This window comes from Taudactylus pleione, unplaced genomic scaffold (assembly GCF_031769625.1).
Source record: "Taudactylus pleione unplaced genomic scaffold, aTauple2 ptg000062l, whole genome shotgun sequence".
NCBI lineage: Eukaryota > Metazoa > Chordata > Amphibia > Anura > Myobatrachidae > Taudactylus > Taudactylus pleione.
In genome coordinates, this window is record NW_028284464.1 from 752,698 (window position 1) to 774,191 (window position 21,494).

Below are 21,494 nucleotides of genomic sequence, written 5' to 3' on the forward strand. Positions count from 1 at the left end.
AAATTCATATATATAATCTCCTAAAAATTCATGGAGAATTATTTAAAAGCATTTTTAAAACAATAAATACATTTTCTGCAAAGGGAAATTTGGAAAAAATAAGAGTAAAGTGCCAAGTGCTTATCTTATTTAAAATTTCCCAGCAAGTTCATGTAGGGCAGGACTGGACCTACCCAACGCGTTTCGTCCTTCACTTAGACTTCTTCAAGGGTAGTGTAGCTCCATACAGGTTTTTAGAGCTATATATACCTCACTAATGAGGAGTAATTGTCATCAATCAGGGATCTCACTTCCTGTGATTCGTTTACCCCAATAGTTACTAATTCATGTGTATATACATAGAAACTAAATTATTGGATAGAAATTCACATATAGTGGCCATTAAATATTCTGTTTTAAGTTTGGCTAAAAAACTTTGTATTGATTAGCATCAGTTCTGAGACTTCTGCCCTTAGTTCGTACAAGCGGTTCTCCATGGGACTACTTCCGTCCTCTCTTCAAATAACGTCACTTCCGGATCATGTTTCCTCTGGTTTCTGTAATCCACGTGGTCCTCCAAAGAAGTACTCCTATCTATCGATCCATCTTCTCCCCGACTCCGTACACCGTGCTTCCGCCCGCTCTCAATGTAACCAGCCGCGTCACATCACCAGACATAACTGGAACTCCTCATTCGTCACTTCCGTCAATACACGCTTCTCTGGTCATAGCGGGATGTTGTCACTCTCCTGATGGGCACCATTTTCTAGGTTATCCACGTCCTATCTCTCCTCATCTCCATAGCCATAACGGAATTGTGTTGCGTTCCTGGTGGGCGCCATTATGGTGGTTATCTAAAAATAAAACTGAGATATATTTGCAACTGTGCATACTTGTTCTTTTTTTAAAAAACATATTATGAGTGATAGAACATAAAAGATCCAAATTCTTATAAGATCTTTATCAGATTTAAAAAACAACAAATATCACATATCTCTGCCTCCAACACACGTAGTCACTATAAGAGGAATTGTATGAAAGATCAAAAACTAAATGATAATGGGGATACTTCAGTGTAGAAGTGCCCTCACGTCTTATATTAGGTTCATATAACCGAGTATCTTCAATATCTATCTATAGGGTTGTTTATAACAGAGGAATGATTATTTGTAGATATTCTAATTTTTAGTATTTTCTCATTTTAATTATACATAAATCATAAGTCATTGTTTCTTAGTCCAAGAAGTCTTTTTTAGAAAAAATGTGTATATAATGTATGTAGACACTCTAATCCATAATTGCCATCAATTTTCACATAAAAAATGAGAGTTCCGGTCCTTCTAAACTTAAATAGCCATAAGGTTCTTTTTTGGAGGAGGTCCTGATGTTTCAATAGTTTCTTCTTGATGAAGATATCCTCACTTCTTTAATTCTCCTAGGTATGGAAGCCAAGCCATATCTCATAACCCAATATAGTTTACTACGGCACTTGGACTTCCTAGGAGGTCCCCCATCCAAGTACTATCCAAGCCCGACCACTCTTAGCTTCCAAGATCAGACAAGTTTGGGCGTTGAGAAGTTGGAATGGCTGTAGACAACAGATGGATAAGAACGAAACAGGTGCCTAGGCACAACCTTTATTTATTTATTTTTTATTTTTTCAAAAGGATAGCAGCTCATTGATGGATCCATCCATCCATTATAAAAGAGGAGTAGATTATTTCTTCTGATGTTGAGATGTTCTTGATAGTAGATTATTCTTTTTTCTTTTTGGTGAATGTGTCAATATCTCCGTATACCTCCAAGAAGATTAGACTACAGCACCTGGACTTCCTAGGAGGTCCCCCATCCAAGTACTATCCAGGCCCAACCACACTTAGCTTCCAAGATCGGACGAGATTGGGCGTTAGGAGGAAGGTATGGCTGTAGATATCTAAACGGGTATACTTACCTAGGTCAGTCCATATAAAATAATTCAAGGTTTCCAATATTCATAGAAAGGGTGCTATTTCATAACTGAAAATAGCACCCTTTCTATGAATATTGGAAACCTTGAATTATTTTATATGGACTGACCTAGGTAAGTATACCCGTTTAGATATCTACAGCCATACCTTCCTCCTAACGCCCAATTTCGTCCGATCTTGGAAGCTAAGTGTGGTTGGGCCTGGATAGTACTTGGATGGGGGACCTCCTAGGAAGTCCAGGTGCTGTAGTCTAATCTTCTTGGAGGTATACGGAGATATTGGCACATTCGCCAAAAAGAAAAAAGAATAATCTACTATCAAGAACATCTCAACATCAGAAGAAATAATCTACTCCTCTTTTATAATGGATGGATGGATCCATCAATGAGCTGCTATCCTTTTGAAAAAATAAATAAATAAAGGTTGTGCCTAGGCACCTGTTTCGTTCTTATTCATCTGTTGTCTACAGCCATACCGACTTCTCAACGCCCAAACTCGTCTGATCTTGGAAGCTAAGAGTGGTCGGGCTTGGATAGTACTTGGATGGGGGACCTGATAGGAAGTCCAAGTGCCATAGTAAACTATATTGGGTTATGAGATATGGCTTGGCCTCTATACCTAGGAGAATTAAAGAAGTGAGGATATCTTCATCAAGAAGAAACTATTGAAACATCAGGACCTCCTCCAAAAAAGAACCTTATGGCTATTTAAGTTTAGAAGGACCAGAACTCTCATTTTTTATGTGAAAATTGATGGCAATTATGGATTAGAGTGTCTACATACATTATATACACATTTTTTCTAAAAAAGACTTCTTGGACTAAGAAATAATGACTTATGATTTATGTATAATTAAAATGAGAAAATACTAAAAATTAGAATATCTACAAATAATCATTCCTCTGTTATAAACAACCCTATAGATAGATATTGAAGATACTCGGTTATATGAACCTAATATAAGACGTGAGGGCACTTCTACACTGAAGTATCCCCATTATCATTTAGTTTTTGATCTTTCATACAATTCCTCTTATAGTGACTACGTGTGTTGGAGGCAGAGATATGTGATATTTGTTGTTTTTTAAATCTGATAAAGATCTTATAAGAATTTGGATCTTTTATGTTCTATCACTCATAATATGTTTTTTAAAAAAAGAACAAGTATGCACAGTTGCAAATATATCTCAGTTTTATTTTTAGATAACCACCATAATGGCGCCCACCAGGAACGCGACACAATTCCGTTATGGCTATGGAGATGAGGAGACATAGGACGTGGATAACCTAGAAAATGGCGCCCATCAGGAGAGTGACAACATCCCGCTATGACCAGAGAAGCGTGTATTGACGGAAGTGACGAATGAGGAGTTCCGGTTATGTCTGGTGATGTGACGCGGCTGGTTGCATTGAGAGCAGGCGGAAGCACGGTGTACGGAGTCGGGGAGAAGATGGATTGATAGATAGGAGTACTTCTTTGGAGGACCACGTGGATTACAGAAACCAGAGGAAACATGATCCGGAAGTGACGTTATTTGAAGAGAGGGCGGAAGTAGTCCCATGGAGAACCGCTTGTACGAACTAAGGGCGGAAGTCTCAGAACTAACGCTAATCAATACAAAGTTTTTTAGCCAAACTTAAAACTGAATATTTAATGGCCACTATATGTGAATTTATGTCCAATAATTTAGTTTCTATGTATATACACATGAATTAGTAACTATTGGGGTAAACGAATCACAGGAAGTGAGATCCCTGATTGATGACAATTACTCCTCATTAGTGAGGTATATATAGCTCTAAAAACCTGTATGGAGCTACACTACCCTTGAAGAAGTCTAAGTGAAGGACGAAACACGTTGGGTAGCTCCAGTCCTGCCCTACATGAACTTGCTGGGAAATTTTAAATAAGATAAGCACTTGGCACTTTACTCTTATTTTTTCCAAATTTCCCTTTGCAGAAAATGTATTTATTGTTTTAAAAATGCTTTTAAATAATTCTCCATGAATTTTTAGGAGATTATATATATGAATTTACTATTTATCTTGTCCCTTATCCCTTGTGTTTTATATATATGTTTTTCAGTTTAATAAATTTTGTACCCCCCCTTTTTTATATTGAATGTTCACTTCTTATCTAATAATTTAAATGGAGATCTAGTAAGCACTTTATTATTGCACAAGTCACTTTTCACTATGTTGTTTTAAGGATCATTATTGGGTGTGTTATCAATTATATTTGATCCTTGAATGGTATATTTACTTCCTTTAGACGGTATCTTCTGAATAATTTTTTTGCATAAGCATTTCATATTTATTGACACTGACACTATAGATTCAATATAATTTTATTTTTTATCTTCATTATTAATATTTTTATTAGCACTATTGTCGCTGTTTATCAAGCTCACTGTTTAAAATCTTTTTATGCAATAGCATTATACCACTGCTATGCCCATATCTCTTGTTTATAGCTGACACCCAGTAGTTAAGGGGAGAGTGCTATTGATAAGGATTATTCCATTAGTGTATAGATTACATCCAGGAGGCGCTGATTAATCTTTCATTGGTTTAAAATATATATATATATATATATATATATGTTAATTCATGATATATACATGCATGCACATAGACAATTGCATGTGTATCCACAATGCATGCACATATATACACAGTTGCTATTGCAGATATAAACACACACACAGAGCATGTGTGCACTGTACACAACCCTTGCACACAGCGCACCTTTTACGCTGTGCTCAGATGCACAACGCATACTTACATATAATAATAAATACATACACGCACTCATAAAAGGTTCCTGCACATTATGGTTTATATTAAAGTTATTAATTATGATGTAAAATGTATGCATTTGATATTAATGGTATAGAACATCGTAGACATTTCATGTTTGGTACTATACTGATACCCTGTCTATTTCCAGATATCCGGTTATATCGGCAAGGGAGTCTGATCATGCATTCGGGAGTTATGGATCATAGTGAATTATTGGTTGGAATGTAAAACTCTGTATGCTGAGCCTGTAGTTAATTGAGAAGTGGGACATACCCCTAGTGAACTGTCCTATGAACTACAGTGTACTACAAAGACCAAGAGCAAGAACCAATGGAATTATGTTTGTCTGTCTACATTGCTGTTATCATGATCTATTCGGGTATATAGCCTGTGTCCTGGTCCCAATTAGTAGCCATTTTTCTTGAATGACCGCAGGCTTCTGGATTGATGACTGTAACTGGGGCCGGTGCGCTGGTGTATGTATCGACTGTACCATAATGAATGTAACCCTTGCACTCATTGTTTAGATCAAAGTGCGCAGTACCTTTTTCTTTGTGAATAATAACTTTTGTGCTTTGGAACCACAATCAAGATCTGAAAGTGTTTATTTTTATGTGCGACTATTCATAATGCTAAATAGCGTCATCTAAGGTATAGAGGTATAGTTGGGGGCTTCGTCGAGTGAGATCACGCTACTACTTACACGATAGACACACAGTTAGCGATCTCTCACCAAAAGGGTGGAAAGGCGCCATAAGCAGGAAAGAACGCTTTGCCTTCGAAAACCTGCTACCACTTGGTTGCTGAGAGACCGCTATCCATATATTGTGTGAGGTCAAGGAGCGCTGATTAGAACCAGGGACAAGGAAGGAAAAGTTGTTTTCTTTCATTGTTAGAGTTTTACTATAGGGGGTAAGTCGCACAATAACGTCTGCATGTTTTCTGTATTGCTGCCGCATGTTCATGCTAATACTTGGGGAAAAGGTTTGTGTTTTTCTGCGCAGAAATAGGGGTATGTGATTGAGGTGTGCATGTGAAGTTAGGCTACTGTCGGTTAAGCCTGGCGGAGGTTACTGTCTGTTAAACCTCAAGTGAAACTCGGTAGGGGCCTGACGAGGCCGTACAACTACTGGGCCAGTGTACAAAGCAGGTACATTGTGGTTATCGAGAAACAAGGAGTTCTTCTCGGTCCGAACACCCATTAATCGCAAAGTCCATTGATCAGTTAGGTTCCTTGGGCAGTGCGATTGAATCGCATAGTTTATGTAAACTGTGATTGTGAGGTGGGTTATCGTGGGAGTGAAACCGATTGTAAGGTTAGTTGTAGTAACTTCTAACTGTTACCAGGCTGGGAGTAAACTCGAAGCTGGAAGCGGAGTGGTAAAGCTTGAGTTGATTTACCACAAGTAAAATAACTCACAAAGCATGTTATTTTACTTCTCGTTTATGCAATATGATCCCTAAGGAAGGGAAACCGGTGCATAGCGGGAAAGGAGTGCGTGAACGTTAGCTCTCTACAAAAATCATCACCAATCGAAATTTTCTGGAAGTTGCTAAGCGTTTTCTCAGATGGGTGCTGAGCAATCTCTGGTTATGGTCGATGATGTGCTGCTGTCAGAAGGGCCTCTTGGGTCGACCAGGTATGTTATGTTTAAAATGGTGCGTACGCTACAGTGTATTGTAACATATGGGTCAAGATTACCAAGAAGTAGAGAAAGCCTTTTCCCAGGATAGGTAGTTTTGATTTGGAGGTTCTGAACAATGTTAGAGACAGTATTTGTTTGGTGAGGTCTCTAAACAAAAGGGTAAAATGTAATGACTGTTTAAAGTTGTGGCAGCACTAGGGGAACTTGTGGCATAGCGGTGTGCAAGCGACGCAAATCAGTTGTGCATGCTCGGCGCAAGGGAGAGCATGCACAATGCAAAACAGCGTTGTGTACATGACACCAGGGAACGAGCATGCACAGCACAGCGTTGCCAAAGGTACAGTTAACGCACATACACCACCTCCGCCCTATGCGGATAGTGGTGTAGGTACAGTCGATCACAAAAATCATAAAAATGTAACAAGTAACTTGTACCCTCTTCTGAGTAACTATAAGGAACATGTTTATAATGCAGATGATGAACCTGTTGTAATGTCTGCTTTTTCCCATGTTGCACAAATGTTAAATGTACCACCACAACAAGCACAGGTAGCTACCCCACCGCACCAGCAAGGGAGGGGGTTTCACCATTGATAGTGCAGGAAATATTAACACCTGCAGCTACAGAGACTGTTAATCCCATACGTAGCAGTCAGAGGCTGAACCCCCCACAAGGTAATAAATCCACAGGTATTGGTGCAGTAGGCATCCACCCCGTCCGGACAATAACTGTTCCCAATGGGAATCCGGACGCACAGGGGCCCTGATTCAGAGCCGGACGCTCTGACAGAGCGCTCGCTCTAAATCAGGGCCGGCCTTCTGGTTTTTTCGAAAGGCCTCCTGGCAGCTCGCATAGCTGTGGGTGACCACCCACAGCTATAGCGAGCGGCCATGATGATGGTCGCGATGGTCAAGACCATCACAACCATCGGGCTTGCAACGAGACCTTTGTGGTAGGGTCTCGTTGCCGCAAGCCCCAGAGAGATTTCGGCTCTAACAGAGCCGAAAGCTCTCCCACTGACATCACCTGTGATGTCAGTGGGGCCGGCCCCAGATGGTAGGTGTTCCCATGGGAACGCCTCAGTTTGGGCAGCCACGCCCCCGGCCCACTCACCAAAGGGGGCGTGCTGTCACTCAACATCAACAGCACGCCCCCTTTGGTATGAGACCCGGAGCGACGGTTTGCCCGTCGCTATCCAGGTCTCACGCATGCGCACGACGGAGCCGGCTCCGTCGTGCGCATGAGCACTGGGCCACCATCAACCCACTTGTGAGAGCATAGCGCTCGCGAGCGGGTCTGAGTCAGGCCCAGGGTGTGGTGACCACAAGGGATGCAGCGATGCATTGTCCATGGATGAGAACAGAGTTACATTCAATAATGATAGACTTCCCAGACCCTAGGAAAGAGTTAGCAAAGTGCCAAAAATTTGTAAAGGATTTGGGGAATGCTCATGAGCCAACCAACAAGGATTGGCGAGTGGTATTACGGGCATATCTTCCACACAATACCGACGTGAAAAAGTTTATCATGGCCTGTGTATTGGATGGAGATATTCCCATAACTGATGAAAGCAATCAAAATAACATAACCCATATTGTCAACCAATTAGCCATATTTTACCCTGTAGTAGTTAATTGGAGTAAAATTTTACAATTAAACAGAAGGAGAGTGAGTCTGCGGCAGACTATTTTAACCGAGCTCTGCAGACTATTACCCAATACACAGGTATAAATGATATTAAAGATGACACAAATTACAGGGAAATGACAGTAATAGTGCTTATGGATGGTCTTAAAGACATCCTAAAGACCAGGGTTCAGACCTCACTTCCTGGGTGGAGGGGAATTACTGTGGACACACTCAGGAAAGCTGCAATTGAACATGATAAAAACATCCTTAAGAAGAGAGAAATGCAGAGTAAGAAGCTAATGGCTGTTAGCATTCAAGCTCTTGAAACAATGTACCCACAGCCACCAGACACCTATTCACCTGCGCAGCTACAAGTTCTCAATAGATATCAACCTGCGCAGTCACAGATCACACAGTCATACCACACATATCAGCACCAGAACACATATCACACACAGCCACAGCCCCCATATCCACATCCTCAACCTCTTTCTTTCCACACTCCCCAACCCACACCACATGGACACGATTGCCCCAGGGCTTCATAGACAGCCCCAGTATCTTCTCCCAGGCCTTACACAACTGTTTACAATCTTTTCAACCTGCCAATGGATCTGTTCTAATACAATATGTAGATGATTTGTCGTTATGCTCTGATTCGTTTATGTACAGTTTAAATGATACTAAACTGTTGTGCTTCATCTCTCACACACAAGGCACAAGGTTGCAAAGGACAAATTACTGCCATGCCAGACCAGGGTCAAATACTTGGGATACTGTCCAAGCCAGGGGCTACGACACTACTTAGAGCAGTAGCTATTAATAACAGGGTTTAATTGTACAGGAGTTTGTATGCAGATACAGTATCCCTTGAGTAATTGAAAGTGATAGGGATACTCATTTCACAGGTGATGTCTTTCAAAACATGTGTAAGTTGATGGGTATTAATAATATCAAGATCACCCCAGACCGCCTCTTAATCTGTCCCCCTTTGAGATACTGTTTGACAGGCAGCCTCATGTGAAAATATGATAATGAGGTTACTGTGCAGTATCTCACAAAGATGAGTAAGAACAACAGAAATTGCAAATGTTATTATCTGACATGCCTGATGCAAAATGTCATGATGTAGAACCTGGAGATTATGTAATAAGAAATTTCTTACGTTCAGGTTGTTTGACTGATCGGTGGGAAGGACCGTACCATGTGCTGATAACAAGTACAGCGTCTCTAAAGGTTGCGGAGAAAGATACGTGGGTCCATTCCACGCACTGCAGAAAAGTCAGCAATCTGAAGGAGGTGCAAGGCGGAGACGAGAAAGATAACTCAGACCTGTCAATCAAGAGCCTGTTCCGGGAGAGCTAACAGCTGCAGTGACAGCACCTGAGTTTAGGAAAAGTGCAGGGTTTTCATTTCCAGAAATGGAGTTGCTAACTGTTAGCCCTCTATTTTTGCCCTCTATTTCCCAGAGTTCTACTTATGCTGATGTGTCGGGTAATGTCTCGTTTCTATGTTGGAGGGCAGATAATGGATGGAGAGGCTGATAGCAGTACCGATGGAGAGGAGTCTGGAGAAGAAGTAATACACTCACAAGGGTGGTACCTGACCAATCTCAGTACTGTAATTGCTAAAAGATCTGTAAAACCTGAAATTCGGAGACAGTGTGAAAGTCTATTGACTGAATAATTTTGTATATGTGAATTTTGTGGATCCCTAGTTGATGAAAAGTGTATCCAGAGGTGCCAGCCCAAGTATTACCAGTATTGGGGAGGGTATCCTTTAGAGGATTATCATGACATGGTGGGCAAAGTTTTACATCAAACTGACTGTTGGGTGTGCTCTCACGTGCCTCAAGGACAGCATAATGTAGGGTTAGTGCCATGTCCATTAAATATTTCTGAGGTTTTAGAATTGCAAAAAAAATATTTCTGAGGTTTTAGAAAATGTCTTTTGTCCAAACCACCTCATTTTAAACTCCACAAGTATCAGGTTGATAGATCCCTGTTATGTTTGAACATCACCAACTCCAATAAACCAGGAAGTTGGGAGGTAACGGGGAATAATCAGACGATGACCTTCTCACTAAGAGCTGATAATGAGCCTGTGAACTTTGAACTTTTACGCACTATTAGGTTAAACGGGAAACACTTTAGGTATCGATATACACTCAGTGATACTAAAGAAATGGTTGGTAGGGTACCAGAAGGGTACTGTGCCAGGGTTATACAACCAGAAACATGTATTGACTAAATGGGAGAACCTGAAGTAGGATTATTTGCTAGAGAAATGTGTTTAATGACTATGATATTTTCAATCCCTTATGTTCTCCCCGATGATGTATATTTTATATGTGGAAGAAAAGCATATAAGTGGCTCTCTCTGAATTCAGAAGGGTTATGTTATTTGGGAAGAATACTTCCAGAAATTATAATCCTTACACATGGTGAAATGCTTGGTATCCATAAAAACACACCATCTTCATATCTTCATACACACTATGAACACTATGAACACCGTGACAAAAGAAACAGGATACCTGGTGACACATACTGCTATACAGTTGATTAGTGAGACGACTGGTTTCCAAGTATTGGTAGCGCTAGATCCCACCAGGATCGCTCGGGGTACTTTAACTTTTAGATACATCCAAGACCTTGCAAAATTAATAGAAGATATCACTGAGATGTATGATGACAAATGTAGGTATACAGGTAAAGAGTTACAAGCTTATAAGAAAGAACTTGTGCAACATAGACTAGTGTTAAATTATTTAACAGCTGTCACAGGAGGATACTGTGTGACATTGGCCACCCAGTTCGGTGTAAAGTGTTGCACGTATATTACTAATAACCCTAGTGACCCCAAGGAGGTGATGGACCGGAAGATGGACGAAATTTTGCAGCTAAAATGGGAATTCCGGAAGAACCATATTGCTTCACTGGCTGAAGTTGAGGAACAGGTAGAGGAGTGGTTCACTTGCTTGAACCTTGTGAAATGGTTCTCCAGTCTAGGAGAGTGGGTCCAGGAATTGGTTGCTACAATGGGTAAACTTCTGATCCTTATAATAAGTGTCATATTAGTAATCGGCTTTTGTGTCCGATGTGTTGAAGTGCAGAAAATGTACTAGGGCAAATAGAGAAATCGAGATGATGGTGGTAAGCAGCGGTGATATGGATACCAAGGTCAAGGAAGAACTGTATTACAATCCTGAACTAGACTGTACCATCAAATGATAAAATGTGACTGAGTCTAATCAAGCATAATAAAAATTTATTATATATGTTCCATCCAACATCCTAGATAATGTCATCCCAAGTCCTCAAAAACTTCCTTTATAGGTTAGATGAGTTCCCACATCCTGCCAATGATCTCTTAAGGATCCGCAGATGGCGTATAAGGGTTGTTTTACCCTCCTTGAGACGCATTATTATCGGTTCCATGACCAATCTGTGTCATGCTGTTTAGGACATTTGTATAATACTTTGTTATGCCTGGTTATAAAAGGTTAAGGACAGAGGCCCTCATTCAGAGGCGCTCGCAAGAAGCGAGCGCTTGTTCTGAATGAGGACAGATGCTTCATTTTTGAAGTGCAGCCTCCTGGTCGTTAGGTAAGCTGTGGGTTACCACCCACAGCTTAACGACTGACCAGATTGATGGTCACGATGGTGAACACCATCGCGACCATCGGGGCTTGCGACGAGACCCTAAGGTTGGGTCTCGGCAGCCGCAAGCCCCAAGGAGCTTCCTGCCAATTAATGCATGAAGATATATATATATACTGTATTAATTCATGATATATACATGCATGCACATAGACAATTGCATGTGTATCCACAATGCATGCACATATATACACAGTTGCTATTGCAGCTCTAAACCCACACACAGAGCACGTGTGCGCTGTACACAATCCTTGCACACAGCGCACCTTTTACGCTGTGCTCAGACGCACAACGCATACTTACATATAATCATAAATACATACACGCACTCATAAAAGGTTCCTGCACATTATGGTTTATATTAAAGTTCTTAATTATGATGTAAAATAATGTATTTGATATTAATGGTATAGAACATGGTAGATATTTCATGTTTGGTACTATACTGATACCCTGTCTATTTCCAGATATCCGGTTATATCGGCAAGGGAGTCTGATCATGCATTCGGGAGTTATGGATCATAGTGAATTATTGGTTGGAATGTAAAACTCTGTATGCTGAGCCTGTAGTTAATTGAGAAGTGGGACATACCCCTAGTGAACTGTCCTATGAACTACAGTGTACTACAAAGACCAAGAGCAAGAACCAATGGAATTATGTTTGTCTGTCTACATTGCTGTTATCATGATCTATTCGGGTATATAGCCTGTGTCCTGGTCCCAATTAGTAGCCATTCTTCTTGAATGACCGCAGGCTTCTAGATTGATGACTGTAACTGGGGCCGGTGCGCTGGTGTATGTATCGACTGTACCATAATGAATGTAACCCTTGCACTCATTGTTTAGATCAAAGTGCACAGTACTTTTTTCTTTGTGAATTATAACTTTTGTGCTTTGGAACCACAATCAAGGTCCGAAAGTATTTATTTTTATGTGCGACTATTCATAATGCTAAATAGCGTCATTAAGGTATAGAGTTTTTAGATGGTTTAGTTTAGTTTGGTGGAGGAGGAATAATGGTATGGGGCTGTTTTTCAGGGTTTTGGCTAGGCCCCTTATCTCCAGTGAAGGGCAATCTTAATGCTCAGCATACCAAGACATTTTGGACAATGCTGTTTCCAACTTTGTGGGAACAGTTTGGGGAAGGTCTTTTCTATACCAACATGACTGTGCCAAAGTGCACAAAGCAAGGACTATAAAGACATGGGCCCTCATTCAGAGCCGGACGCTCTGAGCAGAGCGCTCGCTCTGAATGAGGGCCGTCCTCCATAAAAATGGAGCGTCCTCCTGGACGCTCGTATAGCTGTGGGTCACCACCCACAGCTCATACGAGCGTGCAGGATGATGGTCGCGATGGTCTTGACCATCGCGACCATCGCCAGTGCGACCAGAAGCCTGTGGTCGGGGTTTTCGACCACAAGCCCTGGAGTGATTTTGGCTCTATCAGAGCCCAAATCACTCCCACTGACATCACTAGTGATGTCAGTGGGGCCGGCTTCTGACGGTAGGCGTTCCCTTGGGAACGCCTCCGTCTGGGAGGCACGCCCCCGGCAAGCCCACCAAAGGGGGCGTGCTGTCAATCAACATCGACAGCACGCCCCCTTTGATCAGACACAACGAGCGAAGGAAAGTCCTTCGCTCGTCGCGTCTGGCGCATGCGCACGACGGAGCTCCCTCTGTCGTGCGCATGCACAGTGCACACCATCGACCCACTTGCAAGCGGACAGCCGCTTGCGAGTGGGTCTGAATGAGGCCCATGGTTTGATGAGTGCGGTGTGGAAGAACTTGACTGGCCTACACAAAGTCCTGATCTCAACCCCATTAAGCAACTTTGGGATGAACTGGAAGGGATATTGCGAGCCAGGCCTTCTCATCCAACCTCATGTCAGACCTCATAAGTGCTCTACAGAATTAATGGGCACAAATTCCCACAGCACTTAAAAATCTTCTGGAAAGCCTTCCAAGAAGAGTGGAAACTGTTATAGCTGCAATAGGGGGACCAACTCCATATTAAGTATATGTATTCGAATACAATGTCATTACTGTCCCTGTTGGTGTGATGGTCAGGCGTCCGAATACTTTTGTCCATATAGTGTATCTGTATATTTTAGATAGATAATGTATAAATAATTGTTTTTCTATAGCTCCACACCTAGCAGCTCCACCCACAGTTCCTGAACCTATTTTTCCAGAAATATAGCCCTGCGTTAGACCATGACTGAAAAATACTCACTATCCATGATTTGTGTGATACTGGTTCTGGCCGCGTCCACTGTAGATTTCAGACTCCTGATACCCAGTGACTATTATAGTCAGTACTGTCACGCTCTAGACATTTAAAAACTCTTTCCTACCTAGCTAGCGCTGAGGTCTACTCACGCTGCACATCGCTCCCGGCTGGTACTGGGGTCTGCCTGCGCTGCTCCTGCCCCATCGGCTCAGTGTCCTGTGACTGAGCATGAAGATGGTTCTCCGCAGTCCCTTGCTCACAGCGTGTCTCCCCAGCATGGTGGTACACAAGCTGCAAGCTAGAGTTCCCTCCAAGACCACAGTATAGGAGCAGCCATGTTGGACTCTTTCTCCACTCAGAGCGCTGCCCACAGACCAGCTGATCGCAGCATCCAATCCCTGGGAATACACCCCTATAAATTCCATTTCCTGACTGGCCCACATTGCCAGTATAACATCGCTTCTTGCTGAAGTTACAGCTCTGTACTGGCATTGCTAACAGCCACGAACGCTATGAGACCTCTGGCTGCGTAGGCTGTCGCAGTGCACGCCCCTGAAATGGCACATCTGCGTTTGGCCAACCACCCCCCGTTACCACCCACAAATGGAACTTCCTGTCAATCACTCTGCGATGGGTCTGCGTAGCCTCTGCAATCGCAGCCACAATCGCAGTGGCCGGTTCGCACACTGCGATGCATACGCATGTGCAAGATGCAACAATTGGCCGATTGCATGCGTATTAGCAACTGCGATTCAAGCTGAATCAGGCCCCCAGTCAGTTATATCCAATTACAAAGTCTGGTAAGCAAGTCTCCAATACCATCTTGCACTCCAGTTTGGCTTTACCACTGTTCTTAACTGCCTCCATTGGTTCCAGCCGATTTCTCCAATCATCGGTCTCATCCGATACCTTCAATCATCAGTCCCATCCGATACCTTCAATTATCGGTGTTATTCAATATCTCCTATCATCAATTCCATCTGTCATCTCCAAACATTGGTTCCATCTGATATATTCATCATCAGTCCCAAACCAATTCAGAAATCCAATTCATCATTATCTGTCTCAAACCACTCCAGGATCGCATCTCATCATCATCGGTCTCAAACCGATTCTGAACTTCAAAACATCTTCAATCGGTCACCAACTGATTCAGAACTCAAGTTCATCACTATCGGGTCTCAAACCGATCCAGCTCTTCAGTTCAGCATTACCGGTATTTCCAATCCTACTCAACAATCCAGCATCATCGGTCCCAACCCAATTCTTCTTATCTATACAGTATCATTATTGCCAGTTCTCATTCCTACTTGCTGTTCAATAAAAACATTGCATTCCGGTCCTCCCCTTCGGGCCCATCATCCTCTACAGTTTCCCTAACTCCTCATATCATACATGAGGAAGTCTGGGCTCAAGCCTCCCAGTTTCATACACGCCTCCCAAGTCTCCACTTCAGCCTCCCACGCCTGTTACGACCAACTCCAACCCTCAGATGTGACATGTAGATTCTTGCAATATATTGTATGTTCTAGTATATTAATGTAACATGTGTCCGCCTTTTGTTGGCTCATTTGAAGCCTGATTTCATTAGAGGTTTACAATTTTTATTGTGTGTTGTTATTAGAAACTTTAAGAAGAACCAAATAATGTTATGTTTTAATATTACTTATCCTTACAAGAGTGTGCCTAAAAGTCGTTGAGCTTTTATGATGCATATCTTTTGAATCAACCCCCTTTTAAATTTTAACTTGATGTTTCAGTTTTGTAACATTTACCAGAACCCAGCAATTTTTCTTTTGTATTATATATGGTTAAATCAACTCCAGTAATATAATATCTTCAAACGTATTGTGAGGGTACAGTGCTTACTGTAATCTGCAAAGCCTTCCAGCTCTCATCCTAACTTGCTGCAACATGCTCCTTCCTACCTGTTTACCCCATCTGTGTCACCCCTGTTTGTCTGCCCCTCCCCTTTAGAATGTAAGCTCTTACGAGCAGGGCCCTCTACCCTCTTGTGCTTCTCCTTACTTTACTTTCATCTACTTCTTACCCCCCACCAGGGCACCTAACACTTAGTTGCTTATGCTCCGTTGCATATCTAGGTGTTATGGTCACTAATGTAGCAATGTATATTATCCATGTCCTTGTCTTGTACTGTACTGTACTGTAAGTCACTTGTCAAATTATTTTTTTATGTACCTTGTAAGGTGCTGCGGAACACTTGTGGCGCCATATAAATAAATGTTAATAATAATAATAATAATAATAATAATGCAGACGGCAACATTTAGAGGGCAGTTCATCTTTTCCTGATCCCTTCACATATAAACTTTCAAGCTGAGCAAATAGTGCCCCGGATAGAGGGGGCAACACAGACTCACTCCAGAGAGATTTACCTTTTACAAATCCTCAAAAGAAGTGGAAACCAGGCCTTGACTGAAACCAGGCCTTGACTCATACTTTCAATGAGATACACTTTATATGGAAAGCTCGTTCCTAGACGCATTTTAGCAATGTAATAAACACATTAAAACACACACAAAAAGGAGTAATAAGGCAGTCCCTTACTCACATGATCATTTAAGATATAAATTAGGCTACACCTAAAAAAGGGGAAAACTTGCCAAAACGAAGGCTTGGTAGTAAAGTGCCGGAAGGTAGGACTTTCCAGTGATGTTTTTGCTGCTTCCTCCATGCACATTTCCAGCTGGACACGTAAACCCACAAAAGGACAAGCAGTGCTTCTACAGGTCCAGTCCCAGGAGAAGGTATGAGGTTATGGTCTTGTGGTTGGTAGACAATTGGAGGCACATTCTACAGTCCATAAAGGGTCTTTAGTGCGATTACCAATCACTTGGCTTTGTTTTTTCGAGGTCCCACCATGAGACAATTATACAAAAAATGTGTTATTAAAGTTATTTTAACAAAAGAAAACATCACAGCATAGCAAAACCCATCTGATAAGTGCTACCATAGGTAAGCCAAAGATTAAACGCATGTACAGTGGTGATGTAGGAATTGAGGTAGTCTGACATTTAAGTAAATACAGAGACACAACTTCTTACAATCTCATGGCAGCAACAATGGACCTGTATCGCCAAAGACAGAATTGCTGTAAATGCTGTACAGTGTGTCAGTAGCAGCTAAACTCAATTTTTATTTAATTTACAAAATATTATCTCTAATTGTAGTGACTTATGTATGGTTTAATGACTAATAAGACTATAATATCCAGATATTTATCTTAATACCACAACCCTCTAATACACTGGATAACCTGAAAGATGCATTATGATACTGACCTACTGGAATATACCTTTACAGAAGTGATTTTAGAAAATCATGATATTTCTCTTCTTTGGACTAATGTGAAAGAAGCCAATATCACAGCACAGCTACGGTATATGTGCAACTTTTACAGTGTCACCTCAGTCACAGTCACCTGTGCTCCAGAAAACATGTATCTGAAATAAAACTTCCCTTGAGGAGTGGTATAGAATCATCTAACAGGGATTATTATTTCTGTTCTAGTGGCAATGCTCAGCTTGGATTCACTGGCATTATCTTTGGCAAGATGTCCCCACAGCGAGCACTAACTTTAACCACTGCCAGGTGATCTGCTCTAGTTGGCCCAATGTTAAGTATTGCAATAGGAATGCTCTTCTCTTGGGCCTTTAGTGCAAATCGGTATCCAGAGTAAACCTGGAAAACAACAAAAACATGGATTGATTACACTTAAATTATTTCTCTGACACAAATAGTGGTGGAGTTTAGCAGAAGAGATTGTCGATTCTCCTTAAAGTAAGTAAAACTGTTTATGTTTGTAAAATAATGTGACATTCAAGATATATACACAAGGTCCCTGTGTGCAGCTCTAGTTATTGATTAACATCAAGTGGACGATAAACTTGCTTCCCAGGTTAGGCGAGAACAGAAGAAGGTGGATGCACTCAGTGTCACTGTGCATAAAACCCATACACCACAAACACTGGCTGTGTATGCAATGAATCGCTTGTGTTTCTCATTTGTATAGGTATTTGTGGACCATAAGCCCACAAATGCTTTATAAAAATGTACTGTAAATATTGTCAGTCAAATAATTGGATATGATCGCTGTACAATTATTATCTGACGATATAGTCTATGGTCTGATGACATGTTACTACACATAACGCACACATATATATATACATATATACACACAGACGCTCATATGCGTATTCACGTACATACACATAGACGCACATTTGCTATTTCAATACACAGATGCACATATGCGAACGCACACATATAAAATGGTTCCCACACATTATAGTTAATAATAGTTATTAAAGGTATTTTTAGCTAATAATTATGATGTGAAATGTACTTAAAGGAGATATAAGGTTCAGAATACAGTGGACATGTCATGTTTGGTATCATACTAAATCCCTGTTTATTTGCAGACATCCGTTTCTATCAGCAAAGAAGTCGCACCATGCGTCCGCTAGTTATAGATGATAGGGAGTTATTGTTTAGAATGTTATTACTAGTATGCAGTTTTGTAGCCAGTTTTAACCAGTTGTTCGGCGGGAAGCTACACAATGTGACCGTTGGAAGACTGAACCATACCCCTGATGACACCGTATGAACTGACCATATTGACCAGAAGCAAGAACCAATGAGAACTTGTCAATTTGTCCCTTTGTTAACTTTGAAACCTGTAAGGTATATAAGCTGTGTTCTGACCTCAGTGAACACACATCTTCAAGCGATCGCAGGCTTCTGGATTGATGACTGTATTCTGGGACCAGTGCGCACGCATATGTATCGAGCTGTACTATTTTATTTCTTTTTACTCTAATTAATAAATCTTACATCGTGTTACCCCTTTTTACATAAATAACTTTTTGTGCTTTGGAACCACATGATTGGACTGGAAAGCAATTCTTTCTTAAGCGACTTGCAGCGCTAAATAGCGACTTATAGGAATCAATAGATGGGGGCTCTCGACTGATATCGCGAGACCGGAAATCACGCATATCGTACGGATCTCGGTTCCTCAACAAAGGGTGGACACGTCATATACAGGTAAAAACCAATCTGTTTAAAGCCTGTGTAGCACTTCATGTTGTGAAACCGAATATCCGTTTTTGTGTGATCTAAGGAGCGCTGATTAGAATCCAGGGACAAGAGAGAAAAGTCCGTTATTGTCACTTTTGCGCTGCAATAGGCGATTCGCAAATAGCATATGCGTCTTCCCTACAGTACTGTCACATATTTAAGCAATTGTTTTGATAGATAGTCTTGTATCGCTTGTTGAAACCTCTGAATAGGTATTGTCACGGAAGGAAAGCATTTTTCTAGCCAGAAAACAAAGGTATATGAATGTGAACGTATGCTTGTGATGTGAAAAGGAAAAAGAAAAACAGAGAGAAGGTTTTTTCTTTTTGAACTCTTGAAAATAGATAGGGCCAGCAAGGTGTCCAAGAGGCGGGTAGGACAGCCGTTGCAGTAAACACAGCAGGTATAACTGGGCGAAAAACCAGAGGTTATTTCTCGGTCGACTTCCAATTGTAATCGCAAAGTCCATTGATAAGTTAGAGTCTCTGGGCAATGCGATCAGACCGCATGGTTGTGTGAGCCGTGATTGTGAATTGGTTGTGGTGGAGGAAATCACTGCCAGTGGAGAGTAACTCAAAGTAGGAAGCGGTCGGACATAGCTTGGTTAATTTGTCCGGAAAGCAGAATAACTGCATAGGCTATTTTCTGTTTCCTCGTTGTGCACGCTAACAGAAAAACGCTTAGCGGTCGGCGGTGCACAGCGGGTGGAAGTGAGTGGATGCAGCTTGTTTAATTCATCCACCGGTTGAAATCTCTAGCTCAAGTAGCCATCAACTGGATGGCCCCTAGGCATTATAGTCGCCCAAGGCATTTGCTTAGCATGCCTATGCCTAGGGCTGGCTCTGCTAGCATGCATACCAATGTGTTTTGTCCAATAAAGCCATTGGCATCACCTGCCATTCTTAAAATTACTTTGACAACACGGTTGGTTCTCCTGTGTTTGTGTGGGATTCCTCCCGCATCCCAAAAATCATACTGGTAGGTTAATTGGATTTTGACCAAAACAAATGAACCCTATTGTATAGTTGTGTGTACATGTTAGGGAATATATAAATTGTAAGCTACACTGGAGCAGGGACTGATGTAAATAACCAAATATTCTCTGTAAAGCGGTGCAGAATATATGTGCGCCATATAAATAATTGTCACTAAATGAATAAATAAACATTCCTGCAACAAATTAATCTGCACACTTCTATACCAATAAGAGTATTTTATTGCACCAGATGGTTTATTTAATATTTTCTAGCACATAAAACTTATCAAGTATTTTTCCAATAAAAGTTGGAGCCCAATCTCGCAATAACACCAGAGGCTTAATGCCCCAAAAAGGATAAAAGAGCTCTGGCTGCCGTAAGACGGCTGCTTTCACCACCTCTTGAGCACAATCCTCTTTGGATGAAGCTGCCATGGTCACTTTGTCACCAACTTTCTTCACAGCATTTTCTGCAAAATAGAAAAAGTAGATGTCACATCTGTCTTTCTCTCTGGCATTCCTAACCTGCAAATTCTTCATCCCATGGTGACAATATGATTTTATCCTATGGTACCCTGATGCTGGTTAACGTGTTTTGGTTATCTTCATCTGAAGTACAAGTAAAGCCTTGTTTTACATACACTAGTGCAATAGATTATTAAAAGAATATTCAGTTTGGTCACTGGAGATAATCTACCCCAATGTGTTTACTTGTACTAATGCATTTACATTGTACGAAAAAAGTCTGATCTTAATTTCTGTGTAGGTGCATTGTACACCATGCGGTACAATCGATTTTTTATGAAAAAAGTGTTATGACAATTTTTTTTTTTTAAATAAATTTTACAAGATTTTATTTGATGTCTAATTCAATGTCACTGTTGGGTAGACATCTGTTCTGTATATGTGTATATATTTATATATATATATGTTCTGATCGCAGGATATAGCTTGATCCTGCTATCAGAACACATCTCAATTTGACAAATAGCATCTGAGGAGTTGTCCACCCTAGGGACAACATTTCGCCAGCTTTCTGTTGGACTATATATGGTTTTCTGTATTTGGATGTTTATACCCCTGATGAAGTCCGAACGTACGAAACGTGTTGGATTGCAAATCCATTGACCACTGGATTTACCCCCCAAAAAAGGGGAGACAACAGGATATAAATTGCCATCTTCCCTTGCTGTGTTAATGGATAAATTTATCGTGTAAGAAAGCTTTTAATTATTTTAATGTCATAATGACAAAAACTTTTAAATAAATATATTGTTTACAACATCTAATGGTGGGCCTTTGGGCCATTTCTTGGTGATTTTTGGTGATGGTGAGCGGGTCTTTTCTAGAAGCTCTTTGGACTCTTTGAAATCGACTATCAATCATATTGGAATAATCGGATAAGAACATTTGCCTTTATAAGAACTTGTCTTTGGATTCCCCATTTGGTATCAACCATCATATACCATAAAGGAATATCAATATTTATATTTGCGCCC

At 41.0% G+C, this 21,494-nt stretch overlaps 1 protein-coding gene and 2 pseudogenes across 1 annotated transcript in view; 1 reads left to right on the plus strand and 2 right to left on the minus strand.

Moving 5' to 3' along the window:
- Positions 1 to 1,791: 1,791 nt before the first annotated feature.
- Positions 1,792 to 1,910, minus strand: LOC148534875 (5S ribosomal RNA; annotated as a pseudogene).
- Positions 1,911 to 2,079: 169 nt separating this feature from the next.
- Positions 2,080 to 2,198, plus strand: LOC148534876 (5S ribosomal RNA; annotated as a pseudogene).
- An 18,049-nt stretch (positions 2,199 to 20,247) lies between these two features.
- Positions 20,248 to 21,494, minus strand: part of LOC148534877 (hydroxysteroid 11-beta-dehydrogenase 1-like protein A) — a 38,371-nt gene continuing 37,124 nt past the window's right edge. The window contains exon 7 of the mRNA XM_088465474.1: positions 20,248 to 20,465. Coding sequence (XP_088321600.1) covers positions 20,251 to 20,465 — 215 coding nt within the window. The 3' untranslated portion in view covers positions 20,248 to 20,250. The remainder of the gene's footprint in view (positions 20,466 to 21,494) is intronic.